The sequence below is a fragment of the Halichoerus grypus genome, chromosome 2, assembly GCF_964656455.1.
Source record: "Halichoerus grypus chromosome 2, mHalGry1.hap1.1, whole genome shotgun sequence".
NCBI lineage: Eukaryota > Metazoa > Chordata > Mammalia > Carnivora > Phocidae > Halichoerus > Halichoerus grypus.
The window spans coordinates 127145653-127164645 of record NC_135713.1 but is presented as its reverse complement, the minus strand read 5'-3'; the positions used below and the strand labels follow the sequence as shown (position 1 = coordinate 127164645).

General features: G+C 40.8%; 1 protein-coding gene across 4 annotated transcripts in view; it reads left to right on the top strand.

Moving 5' to 3' along the window:
• Positions 1-18993, top strand: part of CDC42SE2 (CDC42 small effector 2) — a 144930-nt gene that overhangs the window by 123522 nt on the left and 2415 nt on the right. For all 4 annotated transcript variants that reach the window (XM_036076509.2, XM_036076507.2, XM_036076508.2 and 1 more), the window contains 2 exons: positions 14783-14884; positions 18547-18663. In XM_036076509.2, the coding sequence (XP_035932402.1) occupies positions 14783-14884; positions 18547-18645 (201 nt within the window). In that variant the 3' untranslated portion in view covers positions 18646-18663. The remainder of the gene's footprint in view (positions 1-14782; positions 14885-18546; positions 18664-18993) is intronic.

The window sequence follows — 18993 nt, the reverse complement described above, 5'->3', positions numbered from 1 at the left end:
TATTTCACATTGACAGAATAACAGAAGTGAAGAAGTAAAAGAAGGCTAAAGCCATAATGCTAGTTATATACCTTTGGCAGGGTTTTAGCAAAGCTAGGGTCTGGTAAGCCCTTTTGAGTTTTGTGCCATATTTATTAAATAAATGTGCTATCAAAGATAATGAATAAAAGAGGCTTCCTGTATTATCTTACACAGTTTATTCATACGGTTTTCACCCCCGATTGGGTAGGTCAAAATCATCAGTGATACCTGTAAATAGGTATATAAGACCTCTGTATAATCCTGGTATGCTTATGATTTATCAGATCATTATTCAAATAAAACCATGACTCACACTTGAAGTGTGTTGTAGAAAACTTGATTAAGGTCCAGAGGTAAGGAATGAAAATGGTTAGAGGTAATTCTTACAAGAGAACATGGAGCTATTTCCAGTCTATGAGGTAGGAATGGCTCTTTTCTTCCCCTACAATTTTGAGATATAATTGACATATAACATTATATTCGTTTAAGGTATACAGTGTAATAGATTTGATGTACGTATACACAGTTGACCCTTGAACAGTGCAGAGGTAGAGGCTGATACCCCACACAGTCGAAAATCATGTATAACTTTTGACTCCCTTAAAACTTAACTGCTGATAGTCTACTGTTGATCAGAAGTCTTACTGATAACATAAACAGTTAACACATACTTTGTATATGTATTATATACTGTATCTTTATAATAAAGTAAGAGAAAAGAAAATATTATTAAGAAAATCTTTAGGAAGAGAAAATACATTGATAGGACCATACTGTATTTATTGGACAATATCCATGTATAAGTGGACCTGCACAGTTGAAACCTCCTGTTAATCAAGGGTCAGCTGTATTGCAAAGTGATTACTTTTGCAAAGTGATTACCATAATAAGTCCAGCTAATATCCATCAGCTCACATTAGCCACAAATGTTTGTTTCTTATGATGAGAATTTTTAATATCTACTGTTTTAGCAACATTCAAATACACAATACAGTATCATTATGCTGTACACCAGATCATCTACCATGCTGCTGTATATTACATCTCCAGAACTTAATATCTTGTAACTGGAAGTTTGTACCCTTTTTTTTTTTAAGATTTTTTTATTTATTCATTTGAGACACAGAGATAGAGAACATGAGTAGGGGGAGAAGCAGAGGGCAGGGGAGAAGCAGGCCCCCCGCTGAGCAGGGAGCCCGACGCGGAGCTCGATCCCAGAACACTGGGATCATGACCTGAGCCAAAGGCAGACGCTTAACCATCTGAGCCACCCAGGCGCCCCGGAAGTTTGTACCTTTTGACTACTTTTACCCATTTCCCCTACTCGCCCCCCCACCCCAGCCAGGTGCCTCTGAAAAACTGGTATGTTCTCGGTTTCTGTGAGTCTGGTCTTTTAAGATTGCACATATAAGTGAGATCATAAAGTATTTGTCTTTTTCTAACTTACTTCATTTAGCATAATGCCCTCTTTCCAGGTTCATCCATGTTGTTGTGAATGGTAGGATTTCCTTCCTTTTTTAATGGCAGAGTAATATTCATGTGTATGCATAATACATTTTTGTATTCTGTCTATCCATCATCAGTGAATACTTAGGTTGTTTCCATACCTCTTGGCTATTATAAATGTACTGCAGTGAACATGAGGGCACATATCCTTTTGAGATAGTGATATTGTTTTCTGCGGATATATATACCCAGAAGTAGAATTGCTGGATCACATGGTAGTTTTAATTTTTTTTAGGAACCTCTAAACTGTTTTCCATAGCAGCTATACCAGTTTACATTCTCACCAGTAGTGTGCAAGGGTTTCCTTTTCTCTCCATTCCTGCAAACGTGCTATTTCTTGTCTTCTTGATGATAGACATTCTAATAGGCATGAGGTGATATCTTATTGTTTGAATTGCATTTCCCTGATAATTACTGATGTTGAGTACCTTCCTATGTACCTGTTGGTCATCTATATGTCTTGTTTGGAAAAGTATCTGTTCAGATTCTCCACACAATTTTTAATCAGGTTGTTTGGGTTTTGGCTGCTAAGTTGTATGAGTTCTTTATGTATTTTGTATATGAGCCCCTTATATAAATAATTTGCAAATAATTTGTTTCATTCTGTGTAGGTTGCCATTTCATTTTGTTGATAGTTTCCTTTGCTGTGCAAAAGGTTTTTGGTTTTATGCAGTCCCACTTATTTTTGTTGTTTTTGCTTTTGGTGTCAAATGTAAAAAATTACTGCCAAGACCAATTTCCAAGAGCTTATCTCCTATGTTTTCCTCTAGGAGTTTTATGGTTTCAGGTCTTATGTTCAAGCCTTCAATTCATTTTGAGTTGAATTTTGGGTATGATATAAGCTAGGGGTCCAATTTTATTCTTTTGCATGTAGCTAGCTGTCTAGTTTTCCCAGCCCTGTTTATTGAAGACCATGTTCTTTCCCTTTTCTGTATTCTTGGCTCCTTTGATGTAAGCGAATTTACCATATATGGGATTCGGATTACTTGGGGGCTCTCTTTTGTGTTCCATTCATGTTTGTATCTGTTTTTATGCCAGTACTGTGCTGTTTTGATTACTATAGCTTTGTAATATAGTGCAAAACCAGCAAGTGTGATGCCTCCAACTTTGTTCTTCTTTTTCATGATTGCTCTGACTGCTCAAGGTTCTTTTTTGGGTTCCATACAAACTTTAGATGCTTTGCCCTATTTATGAGAAAAATGCTACTGGAATTTTGATGGGGATTGTGTTGAATCTGGAGATTGCTTTGGATAATAGGAACTTAACAATATTTTTCTGATCCATGAACATGGGATATCTTACAAATTCGCTGATCCTCTTTTCCACTTGAGCTAGTTTTTTGTTGAACTCTGTTGAACTTCTCAGTTGTTATTTTATTCCTTAGCTTTGTGGTTTCTCTTTGGTATGCTCTTATATTTTCTCTTTTTTGAAATTGTTTCTCTTTTTATGTGTTGCTCTCCCGACCTTAGTGGGCATCTTTATCACCATTATTTTGAAATTACTTAGTGATTTCAGGGAAATCACTGATCTTCATTTCATTAAGGTATGTTTCTGGAGTTGTATCATGTTCTTTTGTTGGGAACATATTCTTCTCTTTTCTCCTTTTCCTTGACTTGCTGTTGGTTTCTCTCCGTTATATAAGAGCCACCTCGGGGCACCTGGGTGGCTCAGTCATTAAGTGACTGCCTTTGGCTCAGGTCCTGATCCCAGGGTCCTGGGATCGAGCCCCGCATCGGGCTCCTTGCTCCGCGGGAAGCCTGCTTCTCCCTCTCCCACTCCCCCGCTTGTGTTCCTTCTCTCTCTGTCAAATAAATAAATAAAATCTTTAAAAAAAAAAAAAAAAAAAGAGCCACCTCTCCCAGTCATGATGGACTGGTCTTGTGTAGAAGTTGAAGTTTATCATTTCAGCCTGGCCCAAGTTCTTGGTTCTCTCTCAAACTTTGTGGTTATATAACCTCTTTGTTAGTGGTTTCCTAGTCCTTGAGGATGTGCCAAGACCTTTCAGTGTCCTAAAGAGGAGGATCTTAGCACCTAGATGCAGCCTCAGTAGTAGCCAGATACTCAGACAGTAGCTTTTAAAGTATGCAAATAGGTCTCTTTCAGGGAAAGACTGGGAGATGGGAGTTTGTGTCTGCCTCCTCTCTGCTGAGCCAGAGGGTATGGCTGGTTCAGAAGTGTTTCCTCCGTGTTGCTACAGTGATTATGCTTTTCTCTTTTTTATTTATTTACTTACTGTTTTAGTAAATAAAACCCAATGTGGGACTCAACCTGAAGACCCTGAGATCAAGAGCTCATGCTCTACTGACTGAGCCAGCCAGGCGCCCCTAGCCTCTTCTGTTTGATAAAAATTATTGGTTAAAAAAAAAATTGGTGGCATGGTTGTTATAAAGTTGTTTATTTTTAGTGAGAAAAACTATTCAACCTAATGGCATTCTAAGTAATTAAAAAGAACAAAAATTGTAATATTTTATTCAGGGAGTATAACAGGTGAACAAAGTGAGAGTATAAAGCATGGACTCGAGCAAACGTGAAGATACTAAGTGAGAGTTTGCCAGAGGCACTGAGATTTGAAGGCAGTATTAAAACATCACATACTGCTATTCAAGGTATTAGCAATTGAGTTCTTGTGTTTAAAGTGCTTAGAAATGTGCGTGGCATGTAGTAAGATGTGTAAGTATTACCCATTATTCATTTTAAAATATGCAACTGTAAGTCTTTAGAGCCACTATTTCTAAACCATTGAGCCATCAGCATCACTTGGACTGTTGTTTAGACACGCAGATTCCTGGCCCTTCCCCAACCCTGCTGGATTTAAAATTCTTCAAGTAGAGCTCTGCCACCTGCATTTTAACAAACTCTCCAAGAATTCTGATGTACACAGAGTTTGAGAACAACTGCTTTTGAGGTTCTACCCGATATAAAACTAAAATAGTGATACCAGTTGAGCTCTATAGGACGCAGCATTATTGTGAGGCAGAGGGGAATTTTTTGCGCGGAAATTAAACTCCACTAGAATTTGCATCTCCCCCCCCCCCCCCGCCACCCCCTTTTAAACATCTTCCATATAAAATAGGTCCTTAAAAAATACTTGGTCTGGATACTGGATAAGAACAGTAGGTTTTAGAGAACTGAGCTGACACTGTTTCTTTACAGGCCTATACTCATGAAGCAGTCATTTATCGTCTGATTTTTGTCAGGCACAGCTGTGGTCCTAAAAGAGTGCTTACTATGGTAGGAAAATCAAACTATACGTAAATTATAATGGTTTTTTTAGGTGCTGTAATAGAAACATGAGCCTTGTTCTCTGAATGCTCGGATCAAGAAATAACCAGTGACCACAACTTACAAGATTGAGTTTGAGCTGGGTCTTAAGGAGTGATGGCCAGTTGCTAAGTGGGAATAGGTTTGGGGTGAAGGCATTGGTTGACATTACTACTATGAAAGTCATTTTCATTTTTTGTGTAAGCGAAGACCCACTTTTCCTTTTCTACAAAGAATGTCAAATCCATTTTTATATTACAGCTTTTGTTACTCTGTTTTTTTCTGTTATATGAACTAGTTGGACAGTTGGAGGCCCCTCAGAGGCACCTCATGTATCCAGGGAATCAATGTCAATAGTGTCATAAAAAATAACTATTTGTTTTAGAAATGCCTGTTGCCTAGTTATACTGTCAATATTTCAAAAAAAAAAAAAATAATAACTTACTTCAGAGACTCCCAGAGTGTGTTTTTGGTGCCTTTAACACTTGAGTAACTTTTTTCATGGCATCTCTAGGCCAAGAGAAGTTCTTTACAGATGTGGTAACTAGTTTTGTGCAGACAATGCAATAAACATTTATGTCCTAACATCTTGGTTGACTTTAAAAATATAACAAATTAAAAGAAAAAATAAATTTTTATTTCATTCTGATATAATCACAATGACTTATAGGCTGTGTGCCTGTTAGGTATTACACAACTCCTCAAAGCATGGAATCAGAATGAAGACCACTACCCTCTTTTCTAGGTCCATGTTTTCTCTTGTACAGTGCTTGGATTATTTTCACAGCAACTATGGGAAGCACTGCTTTGGAGAGATGTGCCATTAAAAAGAGTGGATGCTCTCATTGTAGCCAGAGTGGAGGGCGGCAAGAGCACCTGGATCTAGCAGTCTCAAACAGACCAGGCCTCGCCATTTGCCGCTGACAAAATCCAAAGACAGATAGACTAGTGGTGCTAAAAGGAATTTATTTCAGTGAGTCCCAGCACCGGGAAGACAGTGGACTAACATCTCAAAGACTATCCAGAGTGCCGAAAATGCCTCCAGGTTTATATAGGGAAAATGTGGGACAGAGGTTGTTGAGTGCGTGCAGGTGGGCAGTGAAGGTCAAGTTGATCATTGTCTTGGAGTCAGTCACACGGGTCTTGCCGGCTCAGTCCTTATTGCTTCAGGGAGTAGTTTCGGTTCTGCAGAGTCTTTTGCTTGAGTTAAGAGATAAGCTGGAAAGAAGAACTTAATCAGTTAGAAAGTACACACTGAAGTCACAGTGGATGTAGCTGAAGTTCTCTTTCATAATGTTGAAATTTTGAATTCTCTTGATTTACTAGTTCATACAGTATCCTACATAAGTTGAGTATCATTGTTTTTCCCTCAAATTGAAAATACTGTGTGGGGCCCTTGGGTATTTGCTGGGAATCATGGGTTTATTTGATAAAATACATAGGTGGGGATATACTTTGTCTAGGTCACCAAGTTAAGTCAGTAGCGTACCTTTCTTTTTCAGTTCTTCATTTACTTAGGCTGCCTTGGTGTAAGTGATGCTGTCTTATGGCCTGAAGGTACCAGCTCTTTTCGCTGCTCCAAATGGCAGGCACATTCATTTTTTTTCTTTTTTTAAGTTTATTGTTTTTTAGTAATCTTGACACTGAATGTGTGGCTCAAAACTCATGACCCCGAGATCAAGTCACATGCTCTTTGAGCCAGCCAGGCACCCTGGCACATTCATTTTCTACTCCCTGTGTCCATTTCTAGAAGTACCTACCTGTGCTTTTACCTAAAGCCTCCTGTTACCCTGTGGGACCTGGCCCTAAATTGCTCTGAAGTGTCCTGTGTTTGCGCACTAACTTGCCCAGACAGTAGTCCTGGAGGAAGTTTTAACTTTTAAGTTAAGTGATTTAAGTGATCACTTAGGTGATTAAGTAATCACTATTTTTCTAGAAGCTATACTTAGTTAATATTGAAGAAAACTGAGGAAGTTGGAGAATTTATTTTGGCAGGGAGCATTTATATTGCTGCAGAAGTGTGTTTGAAAAATTATGCCTTAAAAACATGAATTGTTGAGGTGCCTGGGTGGCTCATTCGGTTAAGTGTCCAACTCTTGATATCAGCTCAGGTCTTGATCTCAGGGTCATGAGTTCAAGCACTGTGTTGGGCTGCACACTATTACTATTACTTCATAAATTTATTCATTCATAAAAAGTTTATTGATAAATTGCTGTGCGCCTTTTAGGGTGCTGGCCCTTGTGGATTCACATTTTATGTGGCTGCCTGTGTAGGAGCCCATCTACCATCCAGGGGACAGTTTAAATTCAGCGTGAGATGTCAGTTTTACTTTGGTAGGTGAACATGCAGTCCGGGAATACTGAGGGGGAGTAACCCCAGATTCGAGGGTATAGAGGAGGCAGGCCTGAGTTAGTGAAATTAAATAGCAGTAGGAAAGATTCTTCCAGGCAGAGTTCTGGAAGAGCACGGTGTATGTAGGGAACTTGAAATAGCAGATGAAAGCTTAGACTGCTTGAAGGAATGTAGTTAAAGATGAAGTTGGTGAGAGAGACAGAATTTCCATAGGCTCTGGAGTTTTGAATTTATCCTAGAAGTTTTGGGAAGCCACTGAGTGATTTGAAATGGGTGAGTAACACAGTCGGTTTTGTACTTGAGAAAGGTACGTCTAGATACAGGGTGAAGCATACTGGAAGGAGAAAGGAGGTTGGAAGCAAATAAGTGAGGGGCTCCTGCAGAGATGCAGGTGAGAGGCTTAGGGGCCTGAAATAAGGCTGTGACACTAATGTGGGGCCCGGGAGAGGAAATGGGCTGACTCCACAGGATGTTTTGCTAATTGGATGTGATCATGTGTGAGGGAGAAGGAGCAGTGAGTGAGGGACAGCCCTCCAACCTGGCTGGAAATACTGGCAGAAATGTTGTTTACCAAACAGGGACTGGAGAGGAGGAATGGGCTTCACGAAAGTTATGTGTTCAGTGTTGGACTCGGGAAGCTTGCATGTCCTCTGGATTTGTCAGTAAGCAGTTGAATGTATAGTCTCCAGCCCAGAAAAGTAGAAATAGTACAAAGATGGAAGTAGTAGACAGGAGAGATAAGTGAGAAACCAGAGAAGAGGGATCTGTTGGAAGAAGAATCTCCCGACTAATCCTTTCTCTAAATTGTACGTTCCAGAGTTAGGTTGTTTGTTTGTTTTTAAAAGATTTATTTATTTGCAAGAGAGAGAGAGAGCATGTGCACGTGGGGAAGGACGGAGGTGAAGAATCTCAAGCACACTCCCCGCTGAGCTCGCCGAGCCCGCCACGGGGCTCCATCTCATGACCTGAGCCGAAATCAAGAGTCCCGACGTTTAACAGACTGAGCCACTCAGGCGCCATTCCAGGTTTTGGAAATAAATATTTGACTAGTAATTTTAAGGTTTCACGACAGATGCCTAGATTGATATTATCATTATGGCACAGCATCCATTCCCCCTCCTCTCTTGTATAGGAGCCACAGTGATCCCTGGTTAGGTCTGTGCTGCTTGTCAGAGGGTGCTGGCCTTCAGCAGTGATTGGGCTCAAGAGTTTGGCTCAAGGAAGACATTCTCTGGATGAGAGGGGTTGGTTCAAGACAGGGCTTAGAACCCAGATGCCAGGGGAAGTTTTGTGGAGACCTCAGGGGAAATTTGCCTTGTTTTTAGTAAGTGCTATTTTTCTCTATGTCTTTAAACACAGATGGAAGGCCTTAGATTTGCTGCAGCTCTGTTGGCTACCAGCCTGAGACTGAACCTGACAGGAGGGCAGAGCAGAGCAAAGTGTAGAGAAATCTTGTGGAAGCTCTGAGTACACTGGACACCTTGCCCCTGGGCCTTACTGCTTAAGCCATTTTTGTTTTTCAGTTATAATTTTATTTTCAGAGAAGAAACCTGTGATGGGAAAGCATGAATGATGCGCATGAATGGCACCAACTAAATTGATGCTATAGCTGCTAGCCAAATATCCTATGGTGGCTCTGCAGGGTAGTTTTCAAAAACTTAAAATATATCTCCTAATACATTTGGGAGGAAGACAGGAAGTGGATAGGGAATGATTTTAGAATTGTATCAGAAGGAATAAGGACAAAACTCCGTTCTGGTAGAAATCAGAAATTGTTTGATTATTCATTCTCCTGTCACACAGTTTTTACTAGTAAGCAACACTTATTAGGTTTTTGTGTAAAGTTGTAAGAGTAGGAGAAAACTCAAATCTTGAAAAACTTATTTTGAAAAACTTATTAGGAAAATTACCAAATATACACAGAAATAGAGGGAAGAGAACCCTCCCCCTCCCATGTATGTAGCACCCAGCTTCAGAGGTTGTCGGTGGGGGGCATCCTGTTGTACCTGTGACCCCCTTCCCCCCAGTTGGAGAATTTAAAGCAAAATCTGGACATCACATTTCATCCCAAAATACTTCAGTATGGGGCACCTGGCAGGCTCTGTTGGTGACTCTTGCTTTCCGAGTCATGAGTTCGAGCCTCTTGTTGGGTATAGAGCTTGCTTAAAAATGAAATCTAAAAAAAACTATTTCAGTATGTATCTCTAAGATTAAACTGCTTTAATAAGAGGGATCATTGACATTGAGTAAATGTGAAGAGACATTTTCTCTCGTCTCCTCGCTAACAAAACTATAATCCTTGACCTTATGCAGAATAACAGTATTTCAAGGATGGCGAGAATTATTCAGAAGGTTGACATTCTTAATAGAGTACCCTATAAAGAATAAAGTATGTTTCCAGGAAAAACGATGACTGCTACTGACAACAGTTAATACGCATCAGAGCGAGTGCGCCATTTCCTGTTTTTCTTTGCAGAGGCCCAACTCTGGAATTCCCCTTGTTTGCTCATGATGTAAATCTTGTCTCTGTCTTGTATTCTTAATACAGCACACCACAGAAGTGTCCTATTCTTTAAGTGTCCGTAGTGACTGAAAAATAGTACATTTTTGTATTTTCAAATAGGTAATTATTAGCATCTAGGTTAAGAATGTTATAATACAAACGCAAAGAACATCTCATCCTCTGTCTGGATCTGTCCCTCCTACCCTCCCTGGAACATTACCGTGTTGATGATTATTTTTCTCTACTTTTAGACTCTTTCACTGGATCTTATCAGAAATTAAGCTTAAATCAAGTCTTTCTCATCTTAAAGGGAAAAATTCAGTCCTCTTTTCCTCTTCTTTCAGCTCAGCCCATTCTTTCTTGACCCTGTCCAGACGGCCAGACTGTGTCCAGTTGTTTGTGTTCGATACTCCATTTCCTGCCTCTTGCACGCTCGTCTGGCCCCTCAGAAGTCCTCCACTCTTTCCCCTCCACAGGCACTCCTTTGGTCTTTATCTGACCTCTCACTCGCTTTCAACTGTGTTTGCCTAACCCCTCCAGGCATTTTCTTTTTAGCCTCCTTTGATGGCTTATTTTTCTCCACCCCACGTTAGGGTCCCTCTGTGCACTTTCCTTCTTTATTGTGCTGGTGAGACTTGATTTCTTTTGTCTAGTTTAGCCTCTGTCAGAATCCTACATCCATGTATCCAGCTGGCCCTCTTGATAATTTCACTTGGATGTCTCAGACATAACTCAAGCTCAGTGCATCCTGAACTCTTTCATCTTCTTCCTAAAGCCCGGCCCTCTTCCAGTGTTACCTGCTGCAGTGAATTGTGTACATTCCTCTCAGATGGGAAATCTGTGCATTTTCTTAACTTCTGCTGCTCCCTTACTTCTCACATCCAGGCAACAACCAAATGCTATTGATTTGACCCGCTGAATTAAATCAACCTAGTTCTTTCCACCTCAGTGCCTGTAGTTGAATCCAAGTAATCTCTTTCCACCAGCGTTGCTGTAGTGGCCTGTTTGGCTCCTCCAGCCCACGTGCAAGCTGTAGCTGTTGTGGACTGGCCTGGACGGGCCTCTAAAACCAGCCTGTCACAGGGCGCCTGGGGCTCAGTCGTTAAGCGTCTGCCTTCTGCTGGGGTCCTGATCTCGGGGTCCTGGGATTGAGTCCTGCATCAGGCTCCCTGCTCAGCGGGGAGTCTGCTTCTGCCTCTGCCCCTGTTCGTTTTCTTTCTCTCTCTCTCTCTCAGATCTTTAAAATACAAAACAAAAACCAAACAAAGAAACAACCTGTCTTGTCATTAGAGAAGGGGAAGGACTGAAAGCTTCAACCTCTGTACCTTAAATCAGTGTCAGGTTAATAGCATGAAGAAACCTTACAAGGTGAAAGGGGAAAGCCTGACTCCCTAAGTTGAAGTTAAAATGTATTCACTGTTCTCAGATTTACAAATTATCTGTCCTTTGCCCTTCAGTATGAGAGTAGTCTCTGTGGAACATCCTTCCTCAGTATTCAGAATGTTTGTTATATTCTTTGATTTTGATTAACAACCTGATCCATTCATGAGTTCCTTTCAAGAAACGTTTCTGGGGAGTTGGGTGGTGGCCTGAGTGCCCCATGGTGATTCCTCGCCCCCAACATCTTCCTTCAGTAATTCAATTGTTAGAATAAATCACTTAATGTGGAGATGTGGGCCAAGTGTAGCCTTTTGCTAAGCCCTGAACACACCCGTCCAGAGGAAATTACAAAGATAGAACTTGAGAAGTTGCTCCTGTGTGTTCACAGGGCAAGGGATGGTCAAGACTCCCAGTGTTGTGGAATAGATCTTACTCTCTGAAATGTGCCCATCCCTTAACCTGTTTGAGGGGGCCCTTCTGGCTGAGCCATGTGGCACCCTCTGCCACCAGGACCTGTTGCACGAGGCCTGAGGAGGAAAGGTCTTCAGGCCCATAGATGCCATTATCCCCTGGAACGTCACTGCTATCCTTTTTCTTCAACTGGAGCCATCCACCCTTTCCTGCTGTGTGGAGGGTGCCAAGAAGCTAGAAGTCTTTCTGTTTAACTGTCAGTCGAGGGGCTTACTGGGGAAGAAACCCCAACAATTTGGCCAGCCCGGGTATTGAGAAAATTCTTATCTTTTTTTTTTTTTTCAAGATTTTATTTATTTATTTGACAGAGAGACAGCGAGAGAGGGAACACAAGCAGGGGGAGCGGGAGAGGGAGAAGCAGGCTTCCTGCCGAGCAGGGAGCCCGATGCGGGGCCTGATCCCAGGATCCTGGGATCATGACCTGAACCGAAGGCAGACACCCAACGACTGAGCCACCCAGGCGCCCCAAAAATTCTTATCTTTTGATGGTGAAGATACATTTGGATGGGCCTGGACACACAGCTTTCTAACAAAGCAGATTCAATGGAATGTAACAGTATAGCCAAGAAGAAAAAAAAGCACAAAACTGCTGTTAGCATCTTCTTTCCTTACCTTAATCCTAGAAAAGAGAAGGTAGCTTTGCTTCTTACAGTTCATTTATGCTGTGTTATCCTAGAAGAGAATAGTATGAAGGGAAGTATGTTGAATGGACTGGGTAGAAATAGGTAAACTGAGAGTCTGTGGGAACCAGTGCATTGCTGGTATGGGTGTCCCCAGTCAAAGGATGCTGTGGGTGTCGAGTCTGTGCTGAGGGGCATGGAGTCTGTTTGAGGTACCTTTGGAGCACCTGAAGTAAAAACATAGAAGATAGCAAGAAATCCATGCCTTGTGCTGACAAATAGAAAAATTGAAAAGCATAGACAAAGGTTCTGGATCGTCTTACTGACACCTTCTTAACCTGAAATTTTTCTATAATTAGGGAGCAAGGCCCCAAACAAATGATTGAATATCTTTTTTTTTTTTTTTTTTAAGATTTATTTATTTGACAGAGAGAGACACAGCGAGAGAGGGAACACAAGCAGGGGGAGTGGGAGAGGGAGAAGCAGGCTTCCCACTGAGCAGGGAGCCCGATGTGGGGCTCGATCCCAGGACCCTGGGATCACGACCTGAGCCGAAGGCAGACACTTAACGACTGAGCCACCCAGGCACCCCCGAATGATTGAATTTCTTATCAACCCTTGAAAAAGGGGCTTCAAGTAAATGAATGAGAGTATTTTGCTGTTAAGTGTTACAGACTGTAATTCATACGGTCAAGCATTTTGAGAGGGAAAATGAAAACCTGTAATACAAATTCTCAAAGAGATGAAAAAATACTGTGGTGATGTCATTTCATAACAGAGCTTCTGAAAAAAATAACTGTAATTGAAAAATAGTATGTAGCTACCACTGAAAAAATAAGTGTTCTAGAGCTGGGGTCTCCAAACTACTGCTTGTGGGCCTCATCTAGCCTGCTCCGTGTCTCCATGAGTAAGTGCTCACCGGAGCGGAACTGCCCTTACTCTGTTTATGCGTTTGTCTGTAGCGGCTTTTGTGCCCCAAGGACTACAGTGGAGTTGAAGCTACGACACACGGAATAGCCTATTTACTGTCTTGGTCTGTAAGAAAAAAATCTGTGGATTCCTGAAGAAGATCAAGTAAAGTTAGTTTTCTATAATAGCAAAACTATAAAGAGAAATAAAAATATTGGATAAAGATATCAGAAAATTGGAAGATTATACACACATACACAAATACAATCCACTGTTCATCTAACAGTGAAACAGAAATTGCAGAAAGAAACACAAGCAGCATTATAAAAACATAATAGAAGAAAACTTCTCCAAGATACAGTAAAACCTGTGTTCAGATAGATGCACTGGATGGAGAAACCAACGAACTTGGAGATAGCCCACTGTCTGTCGTTGGGCTGTGAGGATGAGCATAACCATTTCTAAGGAGAAACTCGGGCTTCTTTTGGGATCCTGAATGGCAGCCGTAAAAGCTAGAGGACAGTAAAACAATGTATGTTGGCTTCTGAAATTAATGTATGAACTCTTCATTTTGGTGGCTTTGTAGAAAATTGTGTTTTAATCCTGAGGTGCTGTCACTTGGGTCTGTCTTGGTAAGTTTTTAGGATTTATCAGGATTATACCAGCATTTCAGTAGCGGTAGACACAGAGTATATTGTTCAAAGGGAAGTAAAGGGGGAGAAGCAGCCCTGGTGTTAGGACACGAAGCCAGCAGTGCAGTGTTCCCTCTCAGCTAGCTCACAGTATCTAAGGGGTCATGGAAAACGTGGGACTGATTGAAGATAACCTTTGTCTCTGGAAGGATCTCATGATCAGTGAAACAGCAGGGTAAGGAACTCCCTCTAAATGAGGTGAATGGGCATATTGGTGAGGCAAGGATTACAGCTGGTAGCAGAAGTACTCTGTACCCTGTAAGAGGTGGTTGTCAGAAATTAGGAGGGGTCACTAAGCCCCAGCCTAGTTGACTGAGTTTGGATAGGGTTTCATGCCCAGCCAGCTCAGACCAGAGAAGAGTGAATGGATTGGGACCACATTTCCTCCAAACAGAGCAGCCAATTCATTCTAGGGTGGAATGGTTGTGGGGGTGTAATCTAAGTAAAAACCATCAAAATGTCAGGGTTTTTTTTTTTTTTTTTTTTTTTTTTAAGATTTTATTTATTTATTTGACAGAGAGACAGCTAGAGAGGGAACACAAGCAGGGGTTGAAGGGCTGAGGGAGAGGGAGAAGCAGACGCCCCACTGACCAGAGCTGAAGGCAGATGCTTAACCAACTGAGCCACCCAGGTGCCCCTAATGTCAGTTTGTTAATGATGAAACCTAGAAAGTGATGTTAACATCAAGAGTGTTGTACTCAGATCACACTGTATTCTTTGCTAACGATAAGGGTCACTGGTGATAATTTTACAGTTACCTTATTTTTTTTAAAACAATAAAACCTAAATAGTTATTATACAAATAAGTCAATAGCCAAAGCTAGGCCAAATAATGTATTTTCAGTTCTAAATAATAACCTGTTGTTTTGCTTTACCAATCATTTTGTGGGTGTGTGTGCATATCTCTCTCTTGAGGTAATCCTGATAGTCAAGATGTCGGGATCTTGATGTCCTGGGGAAATTGTATTATGGTCATTAAAATCATTCATCCGTAGTAAATAAATCCAACAGAGTAAGTATGTTGCTAATAAAATCATTTCTCAACACATTCTTCCCTGTATTTTAGAAAAGGCGCCGGCGGATTGACCGAAGTATGATTGGAGAGCCAACAAATTTTGTGCACACGGCTCATGTAGGATCGGGAGACCTATTCAGTGGAATGAATTCAGTAAGTGTATTGGTGGAAGATGCAGATGGGGTCTTGGGGCATAGACCTATGTCACCTGTATGACAGGTACATATATTCTTAAAGATTATACAGTGGTCAGTGAATTTGTAGACACTGAATATAAATACATAACATGAACGTAGAAGAAAATGAGCAATGAAAAATTATTCTCTCCTCTAATTTGCTAAACTATGCGTATATTTCTACCTTTCTCCTGAAAAAATACTTAAAAGGTGTTGAGTTTAGAATGATAGCTACTAGCCCTTTGGCTCTCCTGTCTCCTTGCAAAGGGATGTGGATGTCAGCCTGTTAGTAATATTTAATTTCTTTTTTCTTAAATTCATTAAGTTGCCTTCTGCAAACATATTTATTGCATTTACCTTATAAAAGACTAGCCTTATTAGAATGTTTGTGATTTATTCATAACTAATGTAAATACTTGTGTACATTTGCTCTTTTGTAGAGATTTCAGTGAATTTCAAAACACTTTAGATTTACTCACTTGAACTCGTTTACTCCTTAATTTTCATCTAACAAAACAGTGTGCTATAATAGAAGCAGTGCCAAGTGAGGGTGTCAGGGCTCTGCCTCGTTTTTGCCCTAAAGTAGTAAGCCACGAAGTATCGCGAGCCTCTTTCCCCCAAATCTAAAGTAAACAGATGTGTCTAAATGATCTCTAAAGTGTTTAGAACCAGAAAATCAGTAAGGCTTTTATAAATACAGAATTATCCATTGTATACTTATTTACTGGACAGAATTAACAAAAGACTTAACAAGAGAGCGGAGACTTTTAAAATAGGTAGATGGATATCCTGGATACGGCAAAGAAGTTTGTCACATCAGTTACTAGGTAAGCAAAGGAATAACATGTGTAGCTTCCTGAAAGGAAACTGCTTGTTTGCTTTAAATTTGTAGGAAAAGTACTTTGTTTTGTTCCACTGCTTTTGTGGAAATGTAAGAGGTGTCAGGTTGCTGTCAAAATACAATTCAGTAGCTTTGTTTCCTGGATCAGCATGAAATGAAAAGACCAAATGAGAACCTAGGACTTTTGTCAACAGGGTTATTATAATACATACAAGTAGAGCGAATGGCTTCAAATTTATTACATGTGATGAATTTTCCCCATTTCACGTTTTTTAAAACTCCAGAATGAAATTTTTAGTTCATGGTATTTAACTTTTTAAATACTGTTTACGTACATTTCAGGATTTCTTTTAAAATTCCTCTTAGGCGTTTTGTCTGCACTAGGAGCCCTTCATGGATGTAGGGGACTCTCATTGCCATCAGTTTAGCTAGGACTGGAGGACGGTCTCTTGCAGGGCATCCATGTCTGCGCCTTCTGAGAGCTGGATCCAGACAGGCCCTCCGCTGTTAGTCTACCTGCCGAGTCCAGGCAGCCTGCTCTGCTTACGGAATAGGTGTTTTTATGAAGTGTTTGAGCTCGTTAGAACCCAGTGTGTCTCTCAGAGGTTTTCTGTTTGTGTGGTGACGCGCAGCCTCTGACTCACACATGTCCCCGGGTTGCTGCTTGAGGCACTTGCGTTAGGTTCAGTGGGTTCAGTGTTACGTAATCCCCACGTTTCCTGCAAGTTACATTAGTGGAGAGATGTAACTGGTATGAGCCTGATTTGGTGAGAGAACTCTTCTGTGCAATAATAGTACTGCACAGAGTGAGACAAAACCTAAATGTTGTTTATCCACAGAAATAGCTTGCCTTAAGTTAGTCTGTCCTAAGAACTGAGCCCCACGTATGAGGTACCTGGCTCGATGCAGATGGGACAGCCTTGCCACACTGGATTCCTGAACGGGCAGATGACTTGGGAGTTTCTCTTTTCCTGTAAACACACTGTTCTTCCCAAGATTACCTTTCATAAACTAACTTCTTATTAGAAAAGAAACCCATGACTCTTTTTTTTTTTTTAAAGATTTTATTCATTTATTCGACAGAGAGAGACACAGCGAGAGAGGGGACACAAGCAGGGGGAGTGGGAGAAGGAGAAGCAGGCTTCCTGCTGAGCTGGGAGCCCGATGTGGGATTCGATGCCAGGACCCCGGGACCATGACCTGAGCCGAAGGCAGACGCTTAACGACTGAGCCACCCAGGCACCCTCCCATGACTCTTTTAATAATAGAGTCTTACTGTGTTAAAATATAATATATATACAGTCAAAAGTAATCCATTAGAAAATCCAAATTCTATAGTTTGAAATTGAACAATTGACTTTTGGAGGAAAACCAGTTTATTTCTTGCTTAGAATCAGCATGACATTATGAATGCACTATGTAAAAACACAAAAATGTTACTTTTTATAAATAGCCCTGATATATCTAGAAAAGTAACATGTTAGGTGGGAAATTTTTTGGTATCTGGGTAAAATCAAGTTTGTGCCAGAAAACAGGTTACTTGAACAGAAAATGAATTTGAACTGGTAGCTTATGCTTGTAGCCTTCTCAGACGAGCAAGGTTGCTGAAAATAAATAGGCCTATAGATTTCAGGTGTTTTTTTAATACTTTTAAACTGAAGTAGTCACTTGAGTAATGTGAGTATAGATAAGGCCATAACACGTGTGATATCACTAGTGAGATGTTGTCAGTGAAACCCTTCTGGATCTAAAGAAGCTATGCATTTTATATTTTGCTTTTCTATTAGAATATATTTAAACCTACCTTGCTCAGAAAATAGGCAAATCTTACCTGCTTTGCTTAAACATACTGACTCAGGATCACCATTGAAAACACCTCACACGTCATGTTTTCTATCAAGTGCTCAGTAAGTATTTAAGTAGATTAATTAGTGGATGTTGTTGCCAGCCCCTGCCCCCGGGGAACCATGGACAGCTGAGGGACCCGTTGAGCAGATGGCCCCTGCTCTGACTCGGCGCTGTTAGGTCAGCACCCCCAGCTCCACCTCACGGCCCCGTTCTCTAGCGTCCTAGCCTGATTCTCTCCTTCCCTACTCACAGTCTGCTGCTAGTTGGTATGAACTAAGATTGGAATAATGTTGGTCCACTAAGGGCACTTCTCAGCTTGCCAGTAAGTTCATTTGCCTTTGTTTCCACCAAGTAAGAGAAGAACCTTACAGCCCATCAGAAAATAGCCCTGTTCGGTGGGGAGGGGAGATGATCACGTTAACTCTTTTACAGATCTTTAGAGAGGATAAATACTTAACCCAGAGTTACAATGACTCAATGAATAAATTTGGACTACCCTCCAAGTCTTTCAATTCTTTAAGGTTGTATCAAGTATGTAAATTTTATCACGTGGGACTTTAAAATTTATCTTTGGCTGGTCCAATTTCATTTGTATTTATTTTTTGTTTGATTCTCAGTAATTGAGGTGATCATCTATGTGAGGTGTCTGTAGATTAAGAACTGGAGTTGATCTGTATACTTCTGTTTTTGAAATGTTACCAAGTACATTGTGAATTACAAAACAGGTATTTTGTCGCTGCTAAGTGGGGAGAGGGAGTTGAGGGCTGAAAAGTGTTTTTAGTAGCCTCACCATTTTCCCTAAGGGCGATCAGAAATTTAAGTCTATAAAAATAGAATTTTTTTCTATAGAAAGTATCCTTCTCAAAACTGCTTAGCTAAAAACATTGAGGGCCAGAATCAGTTACCTTGTCCCTGGTTCTTGACTTGGTTCTGTTTTTGTCTTATTTTAGGTTAGCTCCATTCAGAACCAGATGCAGTCCAAGGGGGGCTACGGGGGTGGGGTGTCTGCCGGCCTGCAGATGCAGCTTGTGGATACGAAGGCTGGATAGCCCCAAGTCCTGTCTCCCGTGAGTACCTGGGTCGTACACCGGAAAGGGCAAACATACTTTACCCTGCTGAGTGTTCCAGGGGATGGTTGTAGGCACTTTGAATAGTAGTTTTTGGTTGCTCTTTTCCTTACGAAGAACACTTACAAGGGCTATAAGACAACCATGTGGGGAGGCGGCTTTCATTCTTTAAACATGAATGAAATTCCTATTTTGAGTATTGGTACTTTGGGGAATGTCGTGTGTAGTGAAGTACCTTTATGTTTTTTAGACTGCATTATTGATAAATCTTTGATGTTAAACTTTACAAATTAAGACAAAGTGTAAAAATAATTTGGATTTTTCTTTTGG